Below are 25,897 nucleotides of genomic sequence, written 5' to 3'. Positions count from 1 at the left end.
TGTCTGCTACGAGCTACATCTGTGGCAGTATTGCTCTGTGTTGCAGTACTGTATGTAACATGACCTTTGATGAACTCAAAAACTGCAGTATTCACTCTCTTGGAGGCAAGTTAATTTTCCATTGCGTATGGTGGGCACTTATGTCATACCAGCCTGGAACAGCAGGAATTTTATCCTGTTTTGGAAACGATAGCATTACAGCAGCCTATGGTTTTGTCCATGATATTGTTCCATGTCTTTTTTTTATTTTTTATTTTTTTTTAAGTAGTATTCTTCACAAATGATCACCTCTGTGTACAGTATATCCTGCTGGGGTCCTCGGAAACGGTCTCATGTGGATGTTTTTTATGGATGCTTGAGGAAGAGTCGTCTTTTTCTGCCATACACTGCCTTTTTACAGTTTTTCTAAATTGCATTGGTACATTTTTTTAATCTCTTGCGATTTGCAAAAGATCCGCGTGCAATTTCTCAAGAGCTGTGTGCCTTAACCTGCAAAAGCCAGTCTCTTGATAAATCATTAGTTCATCTCTCAAAAGCAAGTTGTCTGAACGTGCCTGAGCCATCAGAATGTTTAGTCATTTTGTATGGATAAGCTATACTCAAATTGATTAGTCATAGGACTTCAGAGGGTCTTTCCGATGTCAAATGTGACTTGATGACAAATTATCATTTGTCAGATGGAAGAAAGAGGATGACACTGCTTCTTTACAATTCACCACTTGATTTTTTTGGTGTCTGATTACTGAAGTACCCTGAAAAGCTGCACCTGTTAAATAAGAAGCTTTCAATGTGTGCGGCCCCTTGCAGAAGAATGTTGTAAATTAGCGTTTATGAATAAATACGGCAGATGAGATTGATCAAAGACTAGATAGCTATAGAGCAGGGGTGGGGAACCTTCTACATTCGAAAGGCCTCTTCAAATTCTTCCAAGGGCAGTAAAAAATGTCGTCCGAGGGCCGTACTATGAACACAAACCAGGATTTCCCCCTACTGCTCTTTAGGCTATATTGACTGTGGCCACCTTTACAACAGACCCCACCTTCTCTGGGTCCCCTGAAACATAATTGTATTGCAGATGTAATTTCTAAGATTTCTTTATAAAACATGTCATATTTTATGTGAAGCTGCATAACATTAAAATTAGATCGGGGGCTGGATAAGATGGCCTAAAGGGCCGCAAACGGCCCACGAGACAGGTTCCCCACCCCTGCCGTAGAGTATGGTCATTTTATTGATAGGCATTATCATTGCAAAATGGATAAGCCTAGCCATCTCCTGTTGATGTCAAAATGTGCCCTCTACCACCTCTTTCTATTTGTCTTGCAGGCCTATGTGGGGGAAATATAGAACTGCAAAGCAAAATAAGTCTGAGCTGCACAGACTTCATGAGGAGGGTATGAGGGTCTGGTGTCAACAAGTGGGGCCCACAGTATATGCTCAGAGTGGGGCCTACAGTATGCTTATGGAGCAGCACTGACATTCAGCTATAGGGCCAAAATGGGTTTTTCTTTGTCATAGTCTATATTCAATGAGGAAGCATTTTGATTAATATGACAAAAGCAATAGATAATTTACACAAAAACAGAGATTGTTCATAATAATTTGCATGGGTTGACAAAAGCATTTGCAATGTGCTCAAAGCAGAGAAACTGACCTTTTGACCTTCGCAAGTGATGCAGTGATGTGGCATTTGAACAAGAAAATGTTTTAATTCTAGTTCTGATTTGAGAAATGTACCAAAACAATCGAGAGTCTCATTTCCACTGTGCGGAAGTGACTAAATCATCTAATCAGAGCTATTTTGACCCCAGCAGCCAAAATGCTTTATTAATATCTTATCTCTGGAAGAGGCCAAAAGATATCCAAATGCCCTGTATGCCATATGGCCAATCCAGCCATGTCTACTAGTTACTCGATAATGCAAATGGGGCTAGAGATGCCTTGTGGGGACTCCAACCAAACGGGGACCCTGAGCATGGGGCGCATCCAGCATCCTAGCGATGGTGACGTACTGCATCGTACTGCAATCCCCTTTGTGAAGAAGATCAGTAGGCTGCATATTCACACACTCAGGGTGTGCCTCACGCACCCCACTTCTCACCACACATGCATACCTCTCACCAAAATCAATCACTGCGGTCCCTTGCAGCTGGGAAAGTGAAACCAGTGGCGTTCACAGACATTTTTTGGGGAAACAGCTTGAGGGGGAGGCAAGGGCCATGTGAAACGTCTGCCTTACTAGGCTGTAGCAGCTGTATATTATATCGAGCAATTATTGTCACATGCTTCTGATTGTCAAGCATTTGTAGATGATCACTTCAACACGGAACACAGTACATTGTGACTAAAAGGGCATTTTTGTTCAGTAGGGCAAAGGAGCAGGTGATTTGGTAACCACCTCGTCCCTATCTGTGCACACCTATGTGTGTAATGGTGTGGTGTGGTGTAGATACATGATGAACACACCTATGCTACAGATTCCAGTCATCTGTTTTATCATTCACATCCGCAATCTAAAACAATGCTGTTGTTTATTTATTTATTTATTTTTTTGTCAAAGACAGCAACAGGACCAGATTTCCTCTGAACAAGGGATTTGTCAGCCTATGTATCATGTGGCGATGGTGGGCTGTTTGAACAATACAACTGGTCCTAAAGAGCATGGGGGTCTTAACACTGTGTTGGAATGTTGTCTGCAGTGGAGGCAGGGGGTGTTCTGTTGGGATGACCGCGTTCTCTTGTTGGTAGGTTGTCATGACATGTCGGAGTTCTAAAGAATGCCAGGAATGTGGTATGTTGATACTCTGCTCTGGCCTGGCCCCTGGCGTTGCTATGAACACTTACACTTTGTCATCGTCTATGAAGATCCTCCTCATTCATCCAGAGGGGTAAGAAGCTGGTGCAGAAGTAAACCAGGTGAAGTTAAGATGTAAATCATCCAATACAGTGGTTCTCAACCTTTTTGAACGCCCCCCTTGACCTCATGATAAGCCTCCCAATGCCCCCTTGACCTAATCATAAGCCTGCCAACACCCCCCTTCATATTGAAAAATAAAATAGACTAATACCCCCCAATGGGAACTAAGCCCCGCCCTTTCCAGGCTCTTCTATTAGGTGATTTGCCTCTTAACTTAATCTGGTTTACTCCTGAACCAGCTTCTTAGTATAGGCCCCTGGTCTTCACTATAAACTAGAGAGAAAAGAGTTGAAGTGTTGGTCGAGTCCAATTGCCAAGTCCAGTTTCCCACAGCTAAACTCTTTTGATGATACTTGATCATGCTCATTATTAGCTGGGGCAACATCAATTATCAGTCTGCCGAAACACACACACACACACACACCACTCAACCCACTCCACCCCAACCTACACACACACACACGCACACACACACACACACCACTCAACCCACACACGCACACACACACGCACACACACAAACACACACACACACACTACAGCTATAACTCTGATTTCACATGTTATATTTCTGTGTATTTGACAAATAAAACTCCTTTAAATCTAATTTGGAGGTAGGCCTAAATGTGAATGGGCTGGGGCTTTAATGGCAAGGCCTTATTACCCAAACTCTAACCCCCAGTGTATCATGTACGTATCCATAGCTTGCTGCATCATGGGTAATAGTTTTGTAGCTCTGCTCGATAGTTTATTTTAAACATGTGAAAGTAGAAAGAGAAGCAGGCAAATATTGGCCCAAACCGAATTTTAACACATGGGTTTTATAAACAGATATATTCACAGCATCACGTTTAATTACTTCCTTGCCCTCGTCTAAAATGTGTCATGGGCAGCAAATGCAACAGAGGGCGCACACGACAGCGACACCCCCTGAAAATGAATGCAGACCCAGGGTGCATCCCAATTTGCGACCTTGCCTCCTCCACTTGTGCTTGTGGCCTCGCACCAGGAAGTAATATGTCATGATGACATCACTGACAACAGCATTATATTTCAATATCTCGCAAAAGTTGAATTGTAAAGCCATTTTCTCATTTGCAAATTGGATGGTGAATGAACAATAGTCCCCCAAAAATTGTTTTGGCTAGGCTGACAGCGGGGAAACTTATTTTGTTTTTTCCACAGAGGAGGGACCAGGAGGTGGGGCGAGGCCACAAGCCCAAGTGGAGGACGCAAGGTTGCATATTGGAATGCACTCCCAGTCGACTCGGCACCTCTGGCCCGCCCCTCCGAATGCTCCACCCGCTGGTCATGCGGTGCCAATCACTGCCAGCCATTAGACCAGGGGGGGAACCTATGTCTCCAGCGCTCGAGGCTGCTTTATCCGGCCCCCAACATAATTTTAATGTTATGCAGCTTCACATGAAATATGAAATATTTTGTAAAGGAATCTTGGAAAATACATTTTCAATACAATTAGGTTATATTCAGGGGACCTAGAGAGGTGGGGTCTGTTTTAAAGGTGGCTGCCTTCAATATAGGACTGAAGTGCAGGGGGAAATCTTGGTTTGTGTTCATAGTACGGCCCTCTGTGGACTTTTACGGCCCTTGGAAGAATTTGAAGTGGCCCCTCGAATGAAAAAGGTTCACCAGCCCTGCATTAGACATATTGATTAGGCACTACATACAGCGGGTGGAGTCAACGTTGGGGCAAACAAGCAGTTTCATGGGCGTGCCCAGAGGTGCCGACTGGGTCTATGGGACTATGATAGAGGCATCTTTGGAGTGATTTGGCATGAAAATGACTGATGCAAGCTAAATGAGCGGTGAAAAAACATGAATGCACACACATTTATTCCAACAGCACAATATGGCACTGACAGAGTTGGAAGAGATTTAACGTTGCGGGGTAAAGACTGGTGAAACACCTCATCTCCAGAGGTAGAAAATTAGACCACTATATAGAGATGACACAGCAATTTGCGACAGTGCTGGAAAACTGCAAGCGCAGCCTCCATCTTCTGTACATAGACCTGTGCTCTTCAGTCAGTGCAAATCCAAGGCCGGCCCGGGTCCTTTGCCAACCCCTCCCCATCTCTCTCCCAATTCACTTCCTGTCCACCTCTCACACTGTCCTATCAAAAAAAAAAGGCAAAAAAAAAATCTTTTAAAAAAAAATTCACATTGCTCAGGTCTACCTCTAAATAATGGCTGGCAGGATTGCCGTGAATCAGGAGGTGATGCCACCTCTAGTGTTATGTTCTAGTCCAGGGATTCCCAAACTTTCCCAACTTGGGGCCCACTTGACATTTTCACAAATGTTCGGGGGGCCCACCTTTGACCCAAAAAGCAATAAAACCCAACAGCAACACAAACACAAATATTATTTTGATTTTTATTAAAAAATTATTTCAAGGCCCACTTGGAAGGCCTTCAGGGCCCAGCAGTGGTCCCCGGCCCACAGTTTGAGGATCACTGGTCTAGTCTAACTCTACGTCTGGTCTGACATCTTATAAACTGTTGAATGGGGCACCTAAGTCACGCCCTCTACTTCCTGGTTCATGGGGCATGGGGAGTCAAAAAATAATTACTGGGCTTGAAATGAGTGGTTTTTCGACACCAATCCAAACCTTGGACCTCCACCTATGCACCACAAATCCACCACAACTCGCCTCGTTCACTTCCATTCAATTTTTGGAAACTTATTGCCCCATCAACCAGGAAGTAGAGAGCGTGCCTTAGATGCCCCATAAGTAGGTCTCCAAACTCAGTTCATGTGCCTATTATGGAGTATGCTGCCCTACAAAGGCAAAGTGCAGCAACTACGCCAACATTGAAACTGAGAAAAAGGTTTTTAAAGTATTGACATTAGATAAGACATTGTAGTTACAGCAAATTTTACAAAGCAATATCTCTACAACGGGACAAAGGAGCATAAGGCTTTGTCACAGGATAAAGTTATGAAAACCATTTTTAGTCTAAACTCTGTCTTGGCAAAATATGTGGTTACTACACTTTGCCTTTGAGGGGCGGTATTGAGACACTAGATGTGGGGCAAATTTATCCACCCGGCTCTGGCTGTGGTTGAAATGGCTAAGGGCACTGACTGCCACGCCGGAGACTAGGGTTCGATTCTGGCCCGAAGTCGTTTCTCCATCCTCCCCAGTCTCTCTCCCACATAAGCTTCCTGTCTCCTCTCTCAATAAAATAATAAAAAAGTCCACCATCTTGTCAGTTGGCATCCAAAATGTACTCAGATCACGTATCCATTATACAAAAATGTTAGCACACCAGATTTGGTGTCAATCCATCCATCTGCAAAACACGCAAAAAAAAAAAAAAGGGTACCGGCCAGACTCACTGTATCTTGTATGGTGGGACGACCAAGGGCCAGTACGCCTCCGCCCCGATACCTTTTTTTTACATTACACTTCTGACACTTTTATCCAACGCAACTTAGTCATTCTAAGTACGGGGGGGCTGTCTATGTTCCCACGGCCCTGGTCCCACAGTCCAATGGTCCCACATCACAAAGACTTTTGTGTGTGTGTGTGTGTGTGTGTGTGGGGGGGGGGGGGGCTCAATGGTCCCAACCAAAACCTTTCCCTAAAACACAACCTCATTGGAATCATGCCTAAACCTATGTCAGTAAACACCAACAATATCCAGATATTTCCTCATAACCACAATGTAATGACCTCTAACCATGCTCTTCCCATGATAGTAGAGGTGGACTTACCAAAACCTCTACCATAACCGCAGTGGAATCATACCAAAAGTCCTAAGTCCTACCGAAGTAGGCCTACCTAAGTCAGTAAACACCAACAATGTAATACAACAAGATACTTACCTCTGTGGGAGGAATTAGTCTAAAAAATATTTTTTAAAAGTCTTTGTGATGTGGGACCAAAGGCCTGTGGGACCATTGGCCTGTGGGACCAAAGGGCTGACCCTGTACAGGGAATAGGTTACAGTTCTCGGGTCAGGTGCCTTGCTCAAGGGCCCCTCAGCCATGAACCAAAGTGGGGAGAGGTAATAGTGTGGGATTCAAACCTGCAACCCTCTGAACTGAAGTTCAACTCTAACCATTGGACCATGGCCTCCCCACCTGCAGTGGGCAGACGCATTGACATAAAGACGTCCGTTTCTGTGCTCCCATCCTTTCTGGCCGATGTTTTGGTCACAAACATCATGCAAGCATTTGCATTTTTATCACACACAGACATTGCTCGGGTAGTGCTGCTTCTCATTCAAGGTGGCACATCAAAGCAAGCTGTGGCAACATGTTAATGTGTCCTCCAGCACATTTGTGACTGGATTGCAAACCCAGAGTCACATGTTTCTGGGAGCGAAACTGAAACAATCACCATCCAAGATGTTTTTTTTTTGTGATTTTCATTTTCATTGCAGAATGTGCAAGTGGATGAAGAAGCTACTCAATAAAACACCATGGGTTTATCTAAAAGCTAACATGTTTTCTTTAACAGGGCTAACATTTTCTATGAGCAAGAGAATATTTCAGAGCTGATTTTTCCATTTTTCTATTGTAAAGAAGTGAAAACATTCAAAAAAGGCCATACATTCATCAGATATTTGCAGATTCCCATGTGTAAGGTTAGTCTGGCTGCAAATCACAAGAACGCGCAAGGCAGCATGGGTACTCCCCAGGCTAGTGTAAGGTATTGTTGAGCTTAGAATCGGCACTACCAGAGCCTATGCTCCTGGACCTACTTGTGACCTATCTTGTTGGTCACATTTTCCAGAGCATGGGGATACCAGTCAACCTGGTTGAGTAGGCCAAGGCAGATGTTTAATCGGCCGTGCTAGTTTAACATCTGAATTAGTCAACTCAACCACCTCAGTCAGTGAATTCCTGACAGGTCTGGAGTGTCTGAACACAACTCGCCTAATGAAACATCTATACCTTGGTCAACTCAACCAGCTTTGTGAAGGTGGAATATTGTGTGTTATTTTTATTGGAGGTAGTAGCAGTAGTAGTATTTGTACTGTAGTGCATAATAGCTCACCTTGTCTCTCAATATTTTCGGTAACATTTATTTTAGGGATACATCTATAAGCACTAATACATACAATGTTAATGCCTGCATAAGTAACTTGTAAGGCATGTACTAAGCAAACGCTAAGGCCTACTAGGTCCTTACTAAGGTTAAATTGGTAATAAATCCCTTATTGTGCATGAACAAGACATTTGCGAATACATGCCTAACAAATGTTTGATTTTGCTTTGTACATGCCTTACAAGTTACTTATACAGGCACATTGTATGTATTAGTGGTGATAGATATATCCCTAAAATAAAGTGTTACCATATTTTCTTGGTCAATCTGTAAATTAGAAAGAGCACTGCACTGAATCACACTTGGCTGATGCCTTATCCAAAGCCCTATGGATTCAAAACATGGGTTAGTGGTTAGGGCGTCAGACTTGTAGCCCAAAGGTTGCCGGTTCGACTCCTGACCTGCCAGATTGGTGGGAGGAGTAACTAACCAATGCTCTCCCTGTCCTCCTCCATGACTGAGGCACCCTGAGCATAGTACAGTCCTGTCGCACTGCGCAATTGGGGGCTGCCCCCTTGCACGGGTGAGGCATAAATGTAATTTCGTTGTGTGGAGTGCTGTGTCACAATGACAATGGGAGTTGGAGTTTCCCACTTGGGCTTTCACTTTCACAAAATAACTGTCAGGGAAAATCTGGATTTAGTGTTGAAGAAGAAGCAGTGCATATTCTATTCCAAAAATATGGTTTAGTGACGAACTCTAGGTTAACCCAGAGTGAATTGTGAACCATCTAAATGACGGAACTGCAACAAAGGATATCTAAACATGGCCACAGGTCACTTATGTTGGCAGATTTAGTGCTTGATCAGAATTGACATTCCCACAGAATAAACCTGCTCTCTGGAATACCCATCCAGTCCTTTTAAGACTGTGTATTTCTTTTGTCTTGTAAGTCTGTGTTTTTGTTTTGCCTTTTAAGTCTGTGTTTTCGTCTTTGGTTTTGGTTTCGGTCTGGGGGTGGGGTGGTGGGGGGTTTAGGATGTTGTGACATATACAGTAAAGGAGGGCTTGAGGTGACAGATCAAGTTTATGTGAAAGCCCACCTGGGAAACTCCTACTCCCAATGTCATTATGACACAGCACGCCACAGCATACAAGTGTTCACTGGCTGCACACTGCACACAACAAAGTTGCATTTATGCCTCACCCGTGCAAGGGGGCATCACCCAGCGGCGCCCCTAAGGAGCATGCCTACCTCAGTCATGGAGGAGAATGGGGGAGAGCACTGGTTAATTACTCCTCCCACCAACCTGGCGAGTCGTAGTCGAACCGGCAACCTTTGGGATACAAGTCTGACGCCCAAGCCGCTTACCTATGACAGCCCATGACATGTGTGGCCTATATATATGAGGAGAGATGAGGATGTTAGGCCACTAAAGGGGAAGGAGAATGACTGGAGCAGATTGGTTTTCTTTGATTCTCATCACCTGTCTTTCAGTTACAGGTAAGTTTATTTCTTTGGTAGTCTCTTGAACACATTTTTTTTAAATCATTTTTGGCTGTTACCCTTGTTGTTGTTATTGTTGTTGTTTTTAGTAGTAGTAGTAGTAGTAGTAGTAGTAGTAGTAGTAGTAGTAGTAGTAGCCTAGTAGTAGCAGCAACAACAGCAGTTGTAGTAGCAGCAACAGTATTAGTAATTGCCGTAGGTAGGCTATTAAGATCATTATTCAAGTCAGTCATTATTCACTTTGACCCTTTACCAACCTCTCTTCCCCTAGGGTCATACAGCCAACTGGATGGTGAGTGTATTTTCCCCCATTTCTAAGCATATTTTCAGTAGAACACCTGAATGGTGTCTAATCTCACAAACACAAAGTCAATAGCTACACTGTAAAACATTGCAAGCCAATTAAACATAGATAAGTAAGTTGCCCTGCTGCATTAATTGAGCAAGTTCACTCAACTTGAGGCTTAACTCAACTCAAGACTTTCTCAAGTTGAGTTAACTTACAAACTTAAGGCAGCAGGCCAACTTACTTTTTTACGTTTAACTGTGTTTATGTTTTTACTGCAATATTTTACAGTGTAGACATTTCTGGTTATGAATGTACAGTCCACATTTTTCAAAACTGTTCCCATAAGTCGAAAGTGTTTGTATTGTCACTGACAACATGCTACTCTCCATAGGGCGTTATACTTGGTTTGTTCTCTACCGCATGTATAGTTCACGAGTTACAGTAACAGATACAATAAAATTCAGATGTCAAAACACAATGTTCAATAGCACTATTATAATAGTAATTAAAATGCATTTTATTTATAGGCGCCTTTCAAATCACTATAAACACTAACAATATTTAATGAGGTAATTAAGAACAGAATACTTACAAATGTTTGTAAATGCGTAAGAACCAGCCAGACACTTCTATATCCAGTGGTTTAATATCTTTTGTCCTTTGGAGGACAAACTTCTAGGACTGCTGCGATGGCTATGCTGTGTCTAATGTGTTACTAGAATGTATTACTCATTTACAAACATTTGTACATGTTTTCTTGATTATTAGTTCAACATTTACAAAGTGTTCATAAAGTTTTTTCGAAAAACTGTACCAAAAACGTACTTTTATTTCTTTCCATTCTCGTCCAGTGTGCGGTCGACCAAGCTCCCTGAAGAGAGTAAAGAGGGTGGTGGGGGGTCAGTTGGCCCCCCGGGGGAGGTGGCCTTGGCAGGCTAGTTTGCAGCGATATGGGACCCACTTCTGTGCCGGCTCTCTCATCAACAACCAGTGGATCCTGACCGCTGCTCACTGCTTCACATGGTATGGTGTATATATAGATTAGATTTAGATTTAAAGGGGTATGCCACTATTTTGGGGCTTAATACAGTTAAAATCGTTGGCTGGGGTTTATAAAGGTGGTAAAGTGTCTTATTTTTCATGTCAGCCGTTGTCTTGTTTTAAGACTAGTTAAAAGAGGGAGCATGTCGCTAAGCTAGTGAAAGTCAATGGATCCGTGTAGCATGTAGCAATGCTACATGGATGCATTGACTTTCACTAGCTTAGCGGCATACTCCCTCTTTTAACTTGTCTTAAAGCAAGACAACGCTTCACATGAAAAATAAGACACTTAACCACCTTCATAAACCCCAGCTAACGATTTTAACTGTATTAAGCCCCAAAATAGTGGCATACCCCTTTAATACGTAATTAACTAACGATGAAATAAAAATGAACAAGTGTTCGTAAATGAGTGGAAAACGTTATGAGGGACAAGGACAGAAATAAAAATCGTTTGGACAGGGATCGCCTTGTCTGAGTAGAGTTGACATCAAAATGATAAATTCTCCATATCCCTCCCTACAAATTGCACGTATCATGTTATTGAACACATTTCCCTTTGTCATCCCATCATGTTTAAAGGCCAAACCCCAGAGGTGTGATCGTCTACCTGGGTCGCCACGACGACCAGCTGGTTTCCAACCCTACCGAGGAGATGTCCAGGAGAGTGGTCAGAGTCGTCCTGCATCCCCACTATCAGTGGAGCAATCACGACAACGACATCGCCCTACTGAGGCTCAGCTCACCAGTTTCCTTCACGGACTCCGTCCGGCCCGTCTGCCTGGCTGGCACGGACAGCGTGTTCCACAGCGGAGAGGACAGCTGGGTAGTTGGATGGGGAGCTGTTGGAGAGCGAGGTAGGCTACATTGTTATAAAATTACTTTACATTACACTTAGGTGCAGGGCCGGAGCTATAGGGAGGGCGAACAGGGCATTTGCCCCTGGGCCCAGGGCACTCTTGCATTGGTGGTGGGGGCCCAATTGTGATCTTGTTTGGTCATATAGGGGGCCCAACAGGTGTTTTGCCCTAGGGCCCTGTGTACAACTGTTCTGCCACTGCTTATGTGACGTTTTTATCCAAAGCCTTTATAGGGCATTGATTACAGTCCCTGGAGAAGTGTGAGGTTAGGTACCTTGCTCAATGGCACTGCAGCTGGATGGATGGATTTGTAGAGAGAGGTAAGGGTGGAATTCAAACCTGCAACCCTCTGATCTGAAGACCACCTCCCTAACCATTAGGCAACGGCTGCCCCTTCAGTGTCATATTGCACATCAGTGTCACCCGCTTCTGTCACCAAGCAGTTGTGTAATGATAAGTCTGCACAGTAAAACATACCATTTGTCCATATAACTCTACAGAGTTGAATTTATCTCCATTTCAGACAACATTTGGTCCCAGTCGAAAACAGTGTTAATCTTATTCTTTGGTCAGTGTAACATTTTCACAGTTAATGCTACTCAATGTTTCGGATGTTAACACTAGGGTGGATTGAAATGACACATTTGGGGGAACCGTTTTGGTAAATCCTTATTCTTCCCTGACATAGGCACGCTCCTCTTGTTTGCATCACATGCATGTAGCGAGCCAGGGGTGTGTTTCTCAACAGTTTTGTTACTAACAAAGTTGGCAACGTACTTCATTGCGATATAATTTCAAATAGACAACAAATGACCGTAGCCTCTTAGTGCAGATAGGGTCGCCGGCGGGCCTATTCACTATTTGTGCTGAAAATAATCACTACATCATCACAACATTGCTATGTCATTACTGAGGGCCTTAAGTAACAAATTAAGACATAGGCATTACAATTTTGGTGACAGTAAGGTTATAATATAGGCTCTGCACTAAGGGGTTAAATTTGTAACTAATTAGCAGCGATGCTTTTGAGAAATGTGGTCCAGACTGCAGTCTCTTCTTTTCTCTGTTTTAGTCCACCTCCCACTCCCCCAGCGGCTTCGGGAGGTTGAGGTTCCCGTGGTGGGTAATCGACAGTGTAAATGCCAAAACGGAGTAATGAGGGTCACAGACAACATGATCTGTGCTGGTGTAGAGGCCGGAGGAAAGGACTCCTGTCACGTAAGATAAACCTTATTTTTTTTATTATCCTACCTTTTAGTCTACATGTTAAATGTTCAATGTTAAATGTTCATTTGTATTCATTATTAATCACTATTGTTACAAGTCCATCACTGTTACCCGTCCTGTCTTGCACTTTATGTCAGTCTGTAAAATGTCAGTCCTGTGTATGTCTTGGCATGGTACAGAGAGAGAAACTTAATTTCATTTTCCTTGTATAACTTGTGCACATGAAGAAAGTGACAATAAAAGCTGTCTCGACTTGAATTATTGTCATTTCAGCTACCGGTATATACTATACAAAGTGCATTAGGAGAAAGACAATGCTTAATCACTAACGCTTTAATCCAGAATACATTTTGCGGTGGTAATATTACAGTTGTCATTACTATAAATTCTGATTATGGGATTTCGGAAGCTGTACATGAATTATCGCGACACCTAAAGTTGAACACAGTAGTAGTTGGCATTTTTTCCAAATTTTCACGGAATAGTAAAGCAAATATCAACTACTTCTTCCCCAACATCATCCAAATGACCAATGAAGTTGTACACCTATACATGGGTTTCACATTTATAAACACTCATGTTGTAAAGAGGGGCAAGATGCTAAGCAGCCAACCATGTGAACTCCTATTTTGAGTGATAGTAGTTTCCAACAGGGTTGCCAGATGACGCTGATGATTTCCAGCCCAAAAAAATGCTCAAAACCCGCCTAAAAGCACAAAATCCCGTCCAATTCTATTGATTTCTATGGCAAAAATTGGACAGGTTTTTCTGCTAAATGCCATTTTTACCCGCACAAGACCATCCTAAGCAGCCCAAATGGGCGGGAAACAGCCCAATCTGGCAACACTGGTTTCCAACAATCAGAGGTTGAAGAGTGCGCAGCCAGGGGTGTGCAGCCGGGGTTTTTAAAAATGTGCTGCACATGTGTGCAATGACAACTGTATCACACGCTATATCTTCACGTGACCACCAATCACCAATCTATAGTCTATAATGTTCGTCGTGCCATCACGATAAAGCCCCGTTTTCCGTGGTTGCGCCACACTTCCGCGGCCAATGCATTTGAATGGGCTGTCCGACTCGTGGTTGATTTACGATTGATTCAGACAGAAAACTGATTAGGGAAAGATTATTAGTGAAGGGATACATTATCATGTATGTCCCATCACACTGTGAAGTAAAACAAATTAAGTTGGACAGTGTGTTTTCCAATGCAATGTTCGCTTTTCTACTAGCCTAGCGAGCCAGACCCGTACAGCAAAAAGCTGTACAAGGGTCTAGGTGAGCTGGGAGAGAGTGTGGGCGGGATAAACGGTTGTCTTGGCACTCAACGTCACGCAATAGGATGGTGGAACAACCAATCCTCACACACTTCTGTGTAACGTCACAGCTGTCTTTCAGAGCTTACACGCGACACGCCCCTTTATAGGTGAAGCGGCAACTCCGAGTCGTAGCAGTGAATGCATGTGATCACCACAGCCACAAACAAGTTTCCTAATAAATTGTGTTTTCACTTACACAGTTCAAAAATGCCTCGTTTTCAACCACACGGCCCTCCTTGATCAACCAGCGAAATGTTGAGCAATTTGGGGCTTGTTAAATGGTTATATTTATGATTGTTGTCAACATGGCATGTTTGGTGTTAGCTAGCTAGCTGTATACCCATAACTAATACACGGCTGGATACCTAGCTCTGTGTAATTGACGACAGGTTGGCTAGCCGCTAGCTCGGTAGACTAGGTGTCATTCCCATCTATTTAGTAAGCTACTCAAAGACTTTCAAAGCTCCCAAATGTCTCGTTTTTAATGACATGCGTCTTATTAGAAATTGGGGCAGCAATTTCATTCTACACCTACAGTAGTGGTCTGATAATAGCGTGTGACTATCTGGATCTGTATAATGCTCAAATTAGCTTACCGAGCTAGTTTAAAACATTGAATGATCAAATGGTAATGTGTTGTGATCTATTTGTGTCCGATAAGTTCATGGTGTATTATTACATCAATCCATGTCAGCCACGAAATGTATTATCATCCAGGCTTTTTAAATTAATTAAACACTTTCGTGCTGTACGTAGCACGGAGGCCACCATGTTTCTTCTTAGAAAGTTTCCTGTTTACTAGGTAGCCCGGCCCCCCTCGCGATTTGATTGGCCCTGTCATCGGATAACTTTCAGCCTCGCTAAACGACCGGGGTCCGCTAGACTGCCCCCGGGAGCAAATTCAATTTGCGGTCGCTAGGGGCGTCTAGATTTCTAGGCTACTTCTCTACACCACTCTGCTTCTTCCTCATCACTGGTGTCCGAGAAATCACCTGGAGGCTTGACAGGTCCATCAATCGTAAATCAACAACAAGTGGGACAGCCCATTCAAATGCATTGGCCGTGGAAGTGTGACCCAACCATGAAAAACGGGGCTATATCGTGACGGCACCACAACCGTTTAGATTAATTAAATAGATTAATTCAATTTTGTGGAAATACGATGCATCTCGTGCGATACGGTTCACAACGGGTATCTCTCAAAGTGAAGTGTCCTGGCCTTGCTAGGGCGAGTAATGCCTATTTGCGCTCTGTGTATCCAATTATTAATCACACTTAGAACTACCGGTAGTTATGGGATAGTCTTTGGTGAACTCCGCGAAAAATGGGCGTTAATCATTTTAGCAAGGTTAGGACACTTCACTTTGAAATACCCTGTGATTATCAGGCACCTACCCACACACACCGTAATCTGATTGGTTAACTAACCTACCCAAAGAGCGCTACAATTTTGTAATCAAGATTCTGGATGATGCATGATATGATATTTTTGATATTTTATTAGGATCCCCATTAGCTGATAAGACATATCAGCTACTCTTCCTGGGGTCCACATGAGAGATATTTTTTCTCGTAACAGACTATTTCATGTAGGCCTACTCCTTTCAATATCCCATTTCAGCACAAGGTAATATAACCTAAAAATAAGGTGCCGACTTGGACTTTATAGGGAAAAGGCTTTCGAAGTGAAATTCCATTGCCGAAGGCAGTTGAGTACTGTAAGTTGCCACAAATACGCAAATCTTGATGCAGCCAAGAGTAAAAGAAGCTCACAGGTTTGTCCTGCTGAAGAAGCTCAACACTAGCCTGGTTTTAGCAACCCCTCTAATTTCATTCCAACAGAGTGGTCTGGATCTGGAGACCTGGTAGGGGGTTGGCCTAAACTTTAGACCCTAAAGGCTAGTTCTGGGAGGGGGTTGGCCTACAGGCAGAGTTGCCAGGTGAGGCTGATGATTTCCAGCCCAAAAATGCTCAAAACCCGCCTGGAAGCACAAACTCCCGCCCCAATTCTATTGATTTCTATGGCCAAAAATTGATGCTTTTTTTTCTTCTCCCAAATCCATTTTTACCCGCAGACGGCCATCCTAAGCAGCCCAATCTGGCAACACTGCCTACAGGCTTAACAGGCGAATCAGCCAACAGACGAGGGACAAGGGAAGGGGGGCGCACATATCGAGCACAGTGTTGCCAATTTAACGACTTTATCACTAGATTTAGCGACTTTTTGACGTCCCTGGCGACTAAAAATCTCATCTAGCGACTTAAGCAACTTTTTGGCGCATCTGGCAACTTTTTAAAATGTTTTTCAATTGTAACTCTGCGCCACTGTCAGCAGCGTTTCCCACAGTTAAGTAGGGCTGCAGATTAGCTCTGATCTCCAAACAGTAGCTAGCACTGCCCATTTGTACTGTGAATTAAGGCATGTGGGCACGTTTTTTTATTTTTAGGGATCGGCGTGTCGTGCACGACGCTGTGATGTCATACGTAACGTCATCTAGCGACTTCTAGTGACATTTTAGCGAGCCAATAGCGACTTGGGCTGTTGTTTTTGTTGTTGTTGCCAACACTGATCGAGCATTAACGGAGTTTAACCCTCCCACCATCTAATTGTGTTTCAATGCTATTAACAGTCATTGCGATTGGATAAAGTAGGATGCGGTTTTCAAATTTCAAAGGAGTTTTCATCAATCCCTCCACTAAACATTTTTCAATTTGGCAGTTTCAGACCCTCTGTACAAATTAAATCAAGTGAAACCAGGATAGTTCAACACCTATTTCAGCTCCTTTAAAAAAAAAAAAAATGCAGGCTGTCCACATATTTATAAGCCTACTTCTGTGTTTGCAGGGTGACTCTGGAGCACCAATGGTCAACATACAGAACGGTATCTGGATCCAATCGGGGATCACCAGCTGGGGCTTCGGCTGCGCTCGTCCTGAACTTCCTGGTGTCTACACCAGAGTGTCCCGCTACCAGGAGTGGATTAGAACGCAAGTGACTGACCAATCACCAGGCTTCGTCACATTCCTTCGGTCCGGAATCGACCCTGATCGTTCCTACACCTGCCATTGGTTGCCGCTGCCATTGCCAAACGAGGAACCACTTTCAAGGGCACCCGGAGAGGATTCCTCAGCTAATGGTACTTAGGGCAGCTGTGTGAACATGTAGACTGGGGTGTTGTGTAGCATGACGTTATGGACCATGATATGCACAATCAGTCCACCTGGGCCCCTCATAGACTATGCTGTGCTTACAAGTATGCCCAAATTTACACGAAAATAGTTTCACAAATGTTAGTTAATGCTGGTTGTCGATAACACACGGTACGTCATGATTTTGCTTTTGATGCTTCTGTATTATTTTACTTTTCCATCTTATTTTCCATTTTCCATTCATTAGACTGGATAGTTTGAGAGATATTCTCCGATGTCATGATACAGAACCTTAGCCACCCGAGCCACGACATTAATCGATTTTATGTTGATGCATTACTGCCCTATAAAGGCAAAGCGTAGTAACTACGCCAATGGTGAAACTGATAAAAATGCCTTCAAAGCCTTGGTAGTAGGTTGGGTATTGCAACTTTGACATAGCAATATTTCTAAAACAGAACTTATTTTGACCATACAGCTTTGTCACAAGATAAAGGAGGTCTAATGAAGACCATTTTCAGTCTAAACTCAATTCTTACAAACTATGTTGTTACTGCGCTTTGCCTTTATAGGGCAGAATACAGTTGTATTGCAGGTGCAAAGTTACAGATGACATGATGTGGGACATATTGAATTAGCCTGATAATCATCGACGTTCAAATCTCTTCGAGACTTGGTCTGACCAAGAGCATAACAATTAACGTTTCCCAAACGGCATGGTTGACCTGCCTTCCTTGGTTTGCTTATGGTTGTTTGCTTATCGAAAAAAGTGGGAGGAGTTCTCGTATTTGCGGGAACTCAGAAAGTACTTGCATTGCTCTTGACCTGACTAGTTGCAACGCTGAAAGTGTTGCATCACTAGGAGGCACAGCCTGGTTAATATTGAATTATGCTTTTGTTTTAATTAGTGTGTGGTACAACTTCACCGACCCCCAGGATAGTCGGAGGAGAAGATGCTTCTCCGGGCAGTTGGCCCTGGCAGGCTAGTCTGCACGAGTTTGAAAACTACTTCTGTGGAGGATCTCTCATCAACAAGGAATGGGTTATGACTGCTGCCCATTGCGTGTCAAGGTCAGTAGTGGTTGGGGAATCTTGGATCCCAAGATCGGACAGTATATTAAATAGATTTGTGTCGTTTTTCAAATTACTTAATGTCAGTTCCTATGATCATTAGTGTAACTTTTGACAGAAAGGACATCTGTTGGCAAAGTCATTACAACTTGAAGTTTCAACCTTTTCATCTAAATATCTTTTTTCAGGACCGATTCAAATGGGCTGACTGTGTACTTGGGTCGACACACCCTGTCGACCGTCAATCCCAAAGAAGTGTCCCGAAGTGTGATTGAAATGGTCTTGCATCCCACTTTCAACGCTGATAGCTATGACAACGATGTTGCTCTGCTGAGACTCAGTTCTCCTGTGCAGTTTACGAACTTCATCAGACCAGTTTGTCTGGCAGCCAGTGGAAGTGTATTCAACAGTGGCACAGACAGCTGGGTGACTGGTTGGGGACGTATTGGAGAAGAAGGTAAGTGGTCTCTTTCAGTCAGTGGACAACGCCTGTCAGAATTTTCCTGGTTACCATCACAAGTGAGATTAGGTCTTGTGGCCTGCCTACTGTAAATTCCGTAGGGGGCGGTGATTAGGTCTGATGGTAACCAGGAAAAGTCGGAATACTTGGCCATTTATGACACCCTGCCCTGCTCTCTGATTGGACAGAGACATTGTAAAGGTCGGAATACTTGGCAATTATGACACCCTGCCCTGCTCTCTGATTGGACAGAGATAAGGACCATGATCTGGTCCGTTGCTGAGGGTAGCTTCCATGCTGTGTTTCACATCGGAACGATTGTGCAAGGCAGCATGGGATTTCCCAGGTTATGTCAGAATATGCTGGTACTCACCAGACCTCTGTGTATGCGTGTAGCTGCGGAGCCCAATGGCAGAGCTAAGCAGAGCTACACCACCACTTCCTTATGTAATCGTGAGCATGTCTCGAGCCAGAAAATTGTCTGAACATTTGTTTCAATATCAATTCTGGCACGCTTTGAGGAGCCACAAGAAAGATTATGTACTGTATTGACTCTTTAGAGATGAACAGAAAACGTTTTTGAAGGAATTTGTTGGTGGCAAGGATGGACAAATGAGAGAATGCGTCCTAGAATGATTGATGTACGTATGTCAACTTTTGCTTTAACGAAACACCTTTGTTCTCTTGTTCAGATGCACTCTCACAAACACTTCAAGAAGTTGAGGTTCCAGTGGTGGGTAACAGACAGTGCAACTGCCTAAATGGGCTCGGAAGTGTGACGGATAACATGATGTGTGCTGGACTACTCGGAGGGGGAAAAGACGCTTGCGATGTAATGTACTCTGTCTTGTTTAGCTCTCGTGATATTCATAATATCTGTAGCCTGATTATCATCGACTTTCAAATCCCTTCAAGACTTGGTCTGACCAAGAGCATACCAATCAGTCCCTCCAGGATTTTGCACTGGGATTTTGTGATTTTTGCGGTCAAAATGCCTGATTTTGTGGCGGCATTTTCTCATTTTTTGCAAAGATTTTGCGGCATTTTCTCATTTTTTGCAAAGATTTTGCATCCCTGTCTGGGTTTTTTTGGTAACTGAAAACCACAATCAATTTAAGCAGGCTTAAGACAAAAGAGAGAGAGATTCAGAAACACACTTCCTATACAATAGAATAATAAAATATTGTCAAAAACTGTCAGAGCGTCTTATTAGCCAGTGCGTCCAATGTGTAAAAAAAAATCATGGCCGCGACACTCATAAATCTCTGTCGATATTTTAGAACGACTTCGGGGGAAAACGGGACAGCGCGTTATGAAAAAATACTTGTGGGTATAGCCTACCACTAGGCCTAATGAAGAGCGTCGCGGGGTACAGTAGCCAGGCTGTATGCAAGCGTTACAATGTCACCTGTTGGAAGACGCGTCTCTCTCTCTCTCTCTCTCTCTCTCTCTCTCTCTCTCTCTCTCTCTCTCTCTCGCTCGTATTGCAAGCTGTTGCATATTATTTGCTTGATGCAAAGTTGTGATGGCATACACGCTCTCGTTGACATGGTTGTGTGCATGGTTGCATGGATTCGCAAGACTTTATTGCAATAACACAGTGAAAGCGTGGAAGGGCCGTTCACTTCCTATCTCGGTGTCCTTGACTGAAACAAGTTGCAAAACTCCACACTTCCGAAACCTTTGCGATCGGCACTACAGTGATTGTTATCAGAAGGCTTGTGCCTACGCATAGACATAGACCCTTAAATTACAAACATTAGCGAACATTGAAAAAAGATCAGACAACGACCGTCGGGTAGCATGCTCATGAAAGCGACAGGGGAGAGTGGAGAAGTTCCGCAAAAATGTAGCCTAACGTAAGATTGCTACTGTGTGACAGTACTATTTCATGACTGCACACTTCTTCGTCATGGATAAATGGGCAACAATACTTTTTCCACCCAGGATTGCACTGAAAAGTAGGCTACTGCTGTTAAAAAAGGTCATGAGTGTGCAGCACCGACGCCTGCGTGTAGGCTATGTGTGAGGGAGGGGAGGAGAGACGCGGAACAGCTGAGATGAGGGTCGCGACTTCCGAAATAGCAGGCAATTCTTTTTCAATGTTTCAGTGACATATTAACAAAAATGCTTCGTAGGCCCTATTGGTTTTCGTCTCCGGTGGTATTGTAGTCACATTTTTATTTTTTTTGACGAAAATAGGCCTATAAATCAATAAACTCCACAGAATGTTGAAATTTTGCGGAAAAAATGCGGCTTTACAGGAATTACGCGGCATCGTGAAATTATGCGGAATATCATTGAATTTGCATGAATCCACGCGATCGCTGAATCGCGAAAAACTGGAGGGACTGAACAATTAACATTTCCCAAACAGCATTTCCCAAATAGCCTCCCTAGCTTAGCTAATGATTGTTTGCTTCCCAACAAAGTGGGGGGAGTTCCTGTCTCCATCCCATCTCCATCCATGGCTGAAGTGCCCTTGAGCAAGGCACTTAACCCCACATTGCTCCAGGGACCGTAACCAATACCCTGAAAAATAATAGTTGTCACTTTGAATACAATGAAAGCGTCAGCTAAATGCAGTGCAGTGCAATGTAATGTAATAATATTTCATGTCCCGTAAAGATCTGTAAATGCTGTGTAAAGCGTGGTGATGTTTCTGACCACATGATCTGGTCTTCCTCTTTTTTCTTCTTCTTTTGTCTTCTTGCTATTCTTTCTTGTTTCTGTCTCTCTTTTCTACTTCACTTTTTATTTTCATCTTTAACATTGATGTTTATCCATTTGTTAAGCACTTTGAGCTGCATGCCTTGTATGATATTGTGCTATACAAATACAGTTATCATATTATTATTGTTATATTATACATGTTTACAGGGTGACTCTGGAGGTCCGATGATGAGCCAGCAGGATAAGAGATGGGTGCAGTCTGGAGTCATCAGCTGGGGATACGGCTGTGCCAAACCTCAACTTCCTGGAGTTTATTCAAGAGTATCCCGTTTCCAGTCTTGGATCAGCTCCACAATCCAGAGTGACCCGCCTGGATTCGTTGTGTTCTCCAGCCCAGGACCTGATGCTGACAGTGGCTTCACCTGCCCCTGACTTGTATTTATGAATCAGGGGACTCAATCATCATGACGGCACATTTTTGCGCAGTTTGCAAATGCAAATTGCAAATGCATGCTGCGTAGAATATGTCTGGGTGCCTCTTCATGAACGAGCCTAATACATGAGGGGGGAGGGGTGGTACAGCCTTCCTCGCCCCTGATTGGCTAGAATGCCCAATGGCTAGGATGTGTTCTGATTGGATTTTTTAGAAGGAAATTATCCTGAGGTCCTGCACAGAAAAACACCCAAAAAAAAGATGCAGAGGATGCTACGATCCACTCATTTCGGTCATGGATGAAGGTGTGGATGGAGGACCACCACATGAATACTCATGGCCAGCCAAATCTCCAGGCCTGAGTCCCATGGGAAACCCCTGAAATGTGATCAAAAGGAAGAGAGGTGGTTACAAGCCATCAAACAACGCTCAAACAAAGCTCAGCAACTTGAATCTTTGGACCAGGGTTGGAATTAAATCATTCAAGAATGATGTGGAAGATTGGTGGAGAGCATGCCAAGATGGTTTCTACTAAATGTTGATTTCTGAGCTCTTCCAAAGTGAAAACATTACTATTATGTTAAACCATAAAATGAATATAATCTTGCTGTCTTTGTTTTTTAAGGTCTGAATGGTTTTGACCATTTGTAACTTTCTGCAAATAAACGCTCTAAATGACAGTAGTTTATAGAATGAAACCAGTGAGGGCTGGACTGGGCATCTGGCATAGCGGGCATTTCTCGGTGGGCCCTGCACCGTCATGGGCCCATATTTTCTGAAATGCCCACTGGTGAGTCAGCTCTGCATTGCTAATTATCAGGGGGGGGCCTTTAAGCCAAAAGTGCCCAGGTCCTGTTTCTCCCCCAGTCCAGCCCTGAATGAAACAACAATGTACATTTTACTGAAACACACGTCTATTAAAAAAAAAAAGTAAAAGCAGAAATGGTCTCTCAATTTTGGCGAAGTGGTCTCTCAATTTTTTCCACAGTTGTATATGGTCAGTTATGGCCAGTCTCGCGGCCCTATTCAGATTTCCACAGCCTTCACAAGGTTCCTGATGTAGCTTTCAGTTCCATAAAGTATAATTGGGGACTGGGAGAAGAATTGATGAAACAACCGTTTTTGTGCATTTTAAAACTCAAAATTTCAACAATAAATATAGCTGCAAGCAGCAATTCGGGGCCAAGCAGAAAACCCACAAGTCGCCACGGCGACAGAGAGCCGATTAGGTAGACGACCAGAGGCACACACAGTCAGTGTTGCCAAAAGAAAATCAGCCAAAGTCGCTATGGGCTTCCTGAAAAGTCGCTAGAAGTCGCTAGATGACGTCATGACGTTACGTATGACGTCACAATGTCACGCACGGCGCGCTGATCTAAAGAAAACGTGTCCACATGCCTTCGTCCACAGTACAAATGGGCGCTGCTCTCTACTTTTTAGAGATCAGAGCTAATCTGCAGCCCTGCTTAACCGTGGGAAACGCTTCTGACGGCGGCGCAGAATCAGAATTATGTGGAAAAACTATGAATTTGTCACTGAAAATGCACGTTTTAAAAAAGTCGCTAGATGCACCAAAAAGTCACTAAAGGCGCTAGATGACTTTTTTGTCACCAGTGCCCGGGATTCACTGCGGTCGGTGCGGCCTGCTAGTGCTCATTTAAATTTGTCATACCGGTATGCATATCCCAAGGAGCCGTTGTGGTAGCTTTTGTGATACGCACCGGATTCTCATGCCCCCTGTATCTGCTTGTAGGGTAGACCGAGTAAAGTTAAGTGCAGGGTACAGTTGAGGTAAATCAAATATACCTGTGTAACAACAAGACTCTGATCTAATTCCAAAGTGTAGGCATAACATAAATGACAGTCCCAAAACATTTGGTGACCATATCGATGATTGTATAATCTCGGTTTATGTTGACATTCGGTTCCTGCCACATCTTTGTCCCATATCGCTTGCCGTAGCCTCAAACCAGCAGATGTACATGTGCATGAGAATTCCTGTGCGTATCACAAAAGCTGCCACACCGTAGTGCATCATGTGTCACGTCTGTCTCTACCCGCCACTGAAAATGCATTGTGTGGTGTCGTGGGGAGGGAGACTGATTTGCCTCTCACAAGACAAGCGAAATACAGTAGTCGCTAGATTCGGCCAGATTGAGCCTGAAAAGTCGTTAAGTCGCCAGATTATTTTTTTGTCGCCAGAGGTGGCCAAAAGTCGCTAAATTGGCAACACTGCGCACATTGAATTTACACAAGCAGAAATGTACCTTCAAATTTGATGCGTGACCCCTTTTGCTAACTGCAGTACCCCCTCATGGTCAGCTCTGCCGGTGGCGCTAGAGGGTTTGGGGTGAGGGCCTACAATTTCACAATTTTTTTACGAGTACTCAGCAGACTGTGAAGAATGTTTTCGTCAAAATCCAACTCAATTTGTAGGAAAAAGGACATTCTTCAATTTTCACAAAATCCAAACTGGCAGACAGTCTATAACTGTTGATATGACGTCATTGGGTGCGTTGGAAAAAAAAATTACATAGACAAGAACGTGTGTGAGAATTTTCAGAAGATTCTGACAAGAGGTTCCCAAGATATGACCTCACTTCCTATTTGGTGACTTTTAGGCCGTTTTTGATTGGCCGTCACGGCCAAACGATAACATTTGCGCATAATCCACTCAATAACTTTTGTATTGCTTGGTCGAAAGATTGTGTGTACCAACTAACAGGAATTTTAAACAAAATTTGATCTTAAAATAGCGATTTTATTGATTTTCACAAAATCCAAAATGGCGGAAAAACTATCCAGGCAGAAAATGACGTCTCGGCCCAAGGATTCCAGCAGTACCAAGTTGTTGAAATTGGCCCAGCGGTTCAAAAGTTACAAGCAGAAATGTACCTGCAACTTTGGCCTGCTGGTGGCGCTAGAGGGTTGGGGGTGGGGGTCTATAAATTCTTGTGGGAAATGTTGAGAGGGTCTAGATAGAACCTGTGTGCCGATTTTCAGAACTTTTCGACATACGGTTCTACGGGCTGCCATAGACTTCTAGTCGGAGAAGAAAGATGACGAAATAATAATAATTCGCCAGCTTCGCTAGCTTCGCTGCTTGTGGATTGTGCTGTAAAAATTCGTTTGTGCTATTAATTTAAAAAAAAACGCATTTTAATAGCATAATAATAAAATAAAACGACTGTAACTTTACAAAACAAGTGATTGAAGCGTTAATTTTCACAGCACAAATGAGCACAAACAAATTGCCTTCGATTGAGACTACTTTGGAGAAATTTGGACGTGGAGGGGGGGCTGCATATTGAAAATGTATTAGTATTATGAGTATTTCAGTATTTAAATTACTCAAAAGCCTTAATAGCACAAACGAAAATGTTTACAGCACAAACATGCACAAACAATCTGCAGTGTTATTTCAGCATTTTGGGTCTGAGGGGGGGCAGCTTCACGCAGGTGAGATCAAAGCATAACGTAACTCTATCTACAATTCTGCCCTTCCCATACAAAGGCAATAATGGACAGTCCGCAGTTGATAAACACACTGAAGGAGATCTCCACAATGCTCCTACTTAGGTGAGGACATGATGGGGTTGGCCTTTATTACGACAGGACAGTAGGAGAAGAGTCAGGAAACAATGGTGTGAGAGAGATGGGGTAGGGCTGGAGAAATTACCCCGGCCGAACTCGAACCGGGGTCCCTGTGAGCACGTACTGTAAACCCAAATGTGGGGGGCTTAGTGCGCTGCACCACCCCCCCTAACATTGTTTTCCAACAGTATTGGATTATTTCTTCAGACTGGTATGGTATGTAGCTGATTCTTGTATGCATTTCACTTTTAAAAAAATACTGTATGGCACCTTTAAGACCTACAAACTCAGTGGTTGAGATTGCTCAACTGTGCCATCTGGTGGCAAACTAAATA

The 25,897-nt window shown here is 43.4% G+C and overlaps 2 protein-coding genes across 2 annotated transcripts; both read left to right on the top strand.

The window, feature by feature from the left end:
- Nucleotides 1-1,918: 1,918 nt before the first annotated feature.
- Nucleotides 1,919-17,326, top strand: LOC134463014 (mast cell tryptase-like). Its single transcript, XM_063216271.1, has 5 exons — nt 1,919-2,048; nt 10,583-10,754; nt 11,355-11,629; nt 12,705-12,850; nt 17,027-17,326. The coding sequence occupies exons 1-5, from the start codon at nt 1,919-1,921 to the stop codon at nt 17,324-17,326; spliced, it is 1,023 nt and encodes a 340-aa protein (XP_063072341.1).
- A 39-nt stretch (nt 17,327-17,365) lies between these two features.
- LOC134463013 (testisin-like) lies at nt 17,366-21,967 on the top strand. Its single transcript, XM_063216270.1, has 5 exons — nt 17,366-17,435; nt 18,240-18,402; nt 18,591-18,859; nt 19,555-19,694; nt 21,743-21,967. The coding sequence occupies exons 1-5, from the start codon at nt 17,366-17,368 to the stop codon at nt 21,965-21,967; spliced, it is 867 nt and encodes a 288-aa protein (XP_063072340.1).
- Nucleotides 21,968-25,897: the final 3,930 nt, after the last annotated feature.

The sequence above is a fragment of the Engraulis encrasicolus genome, chromosome 14, assembly GCF_034702125.1.
Source record: "Engraulis encrasicolus isolate BLACKSEA-1 chromosome 14, IST_EnEncr_1.0, whole genome shotgun sequence".
NCBI lineage: Eukaryota > Metazoa > Chordata > Actinopteri > Clupeiformes > Engraulidae > Engraulis > Engraulis encrasicolus.
Note: the sequence above shows the minus strand (reverse complement) of the source record. Positions and strands in the feature narration are given on the sequence as shown.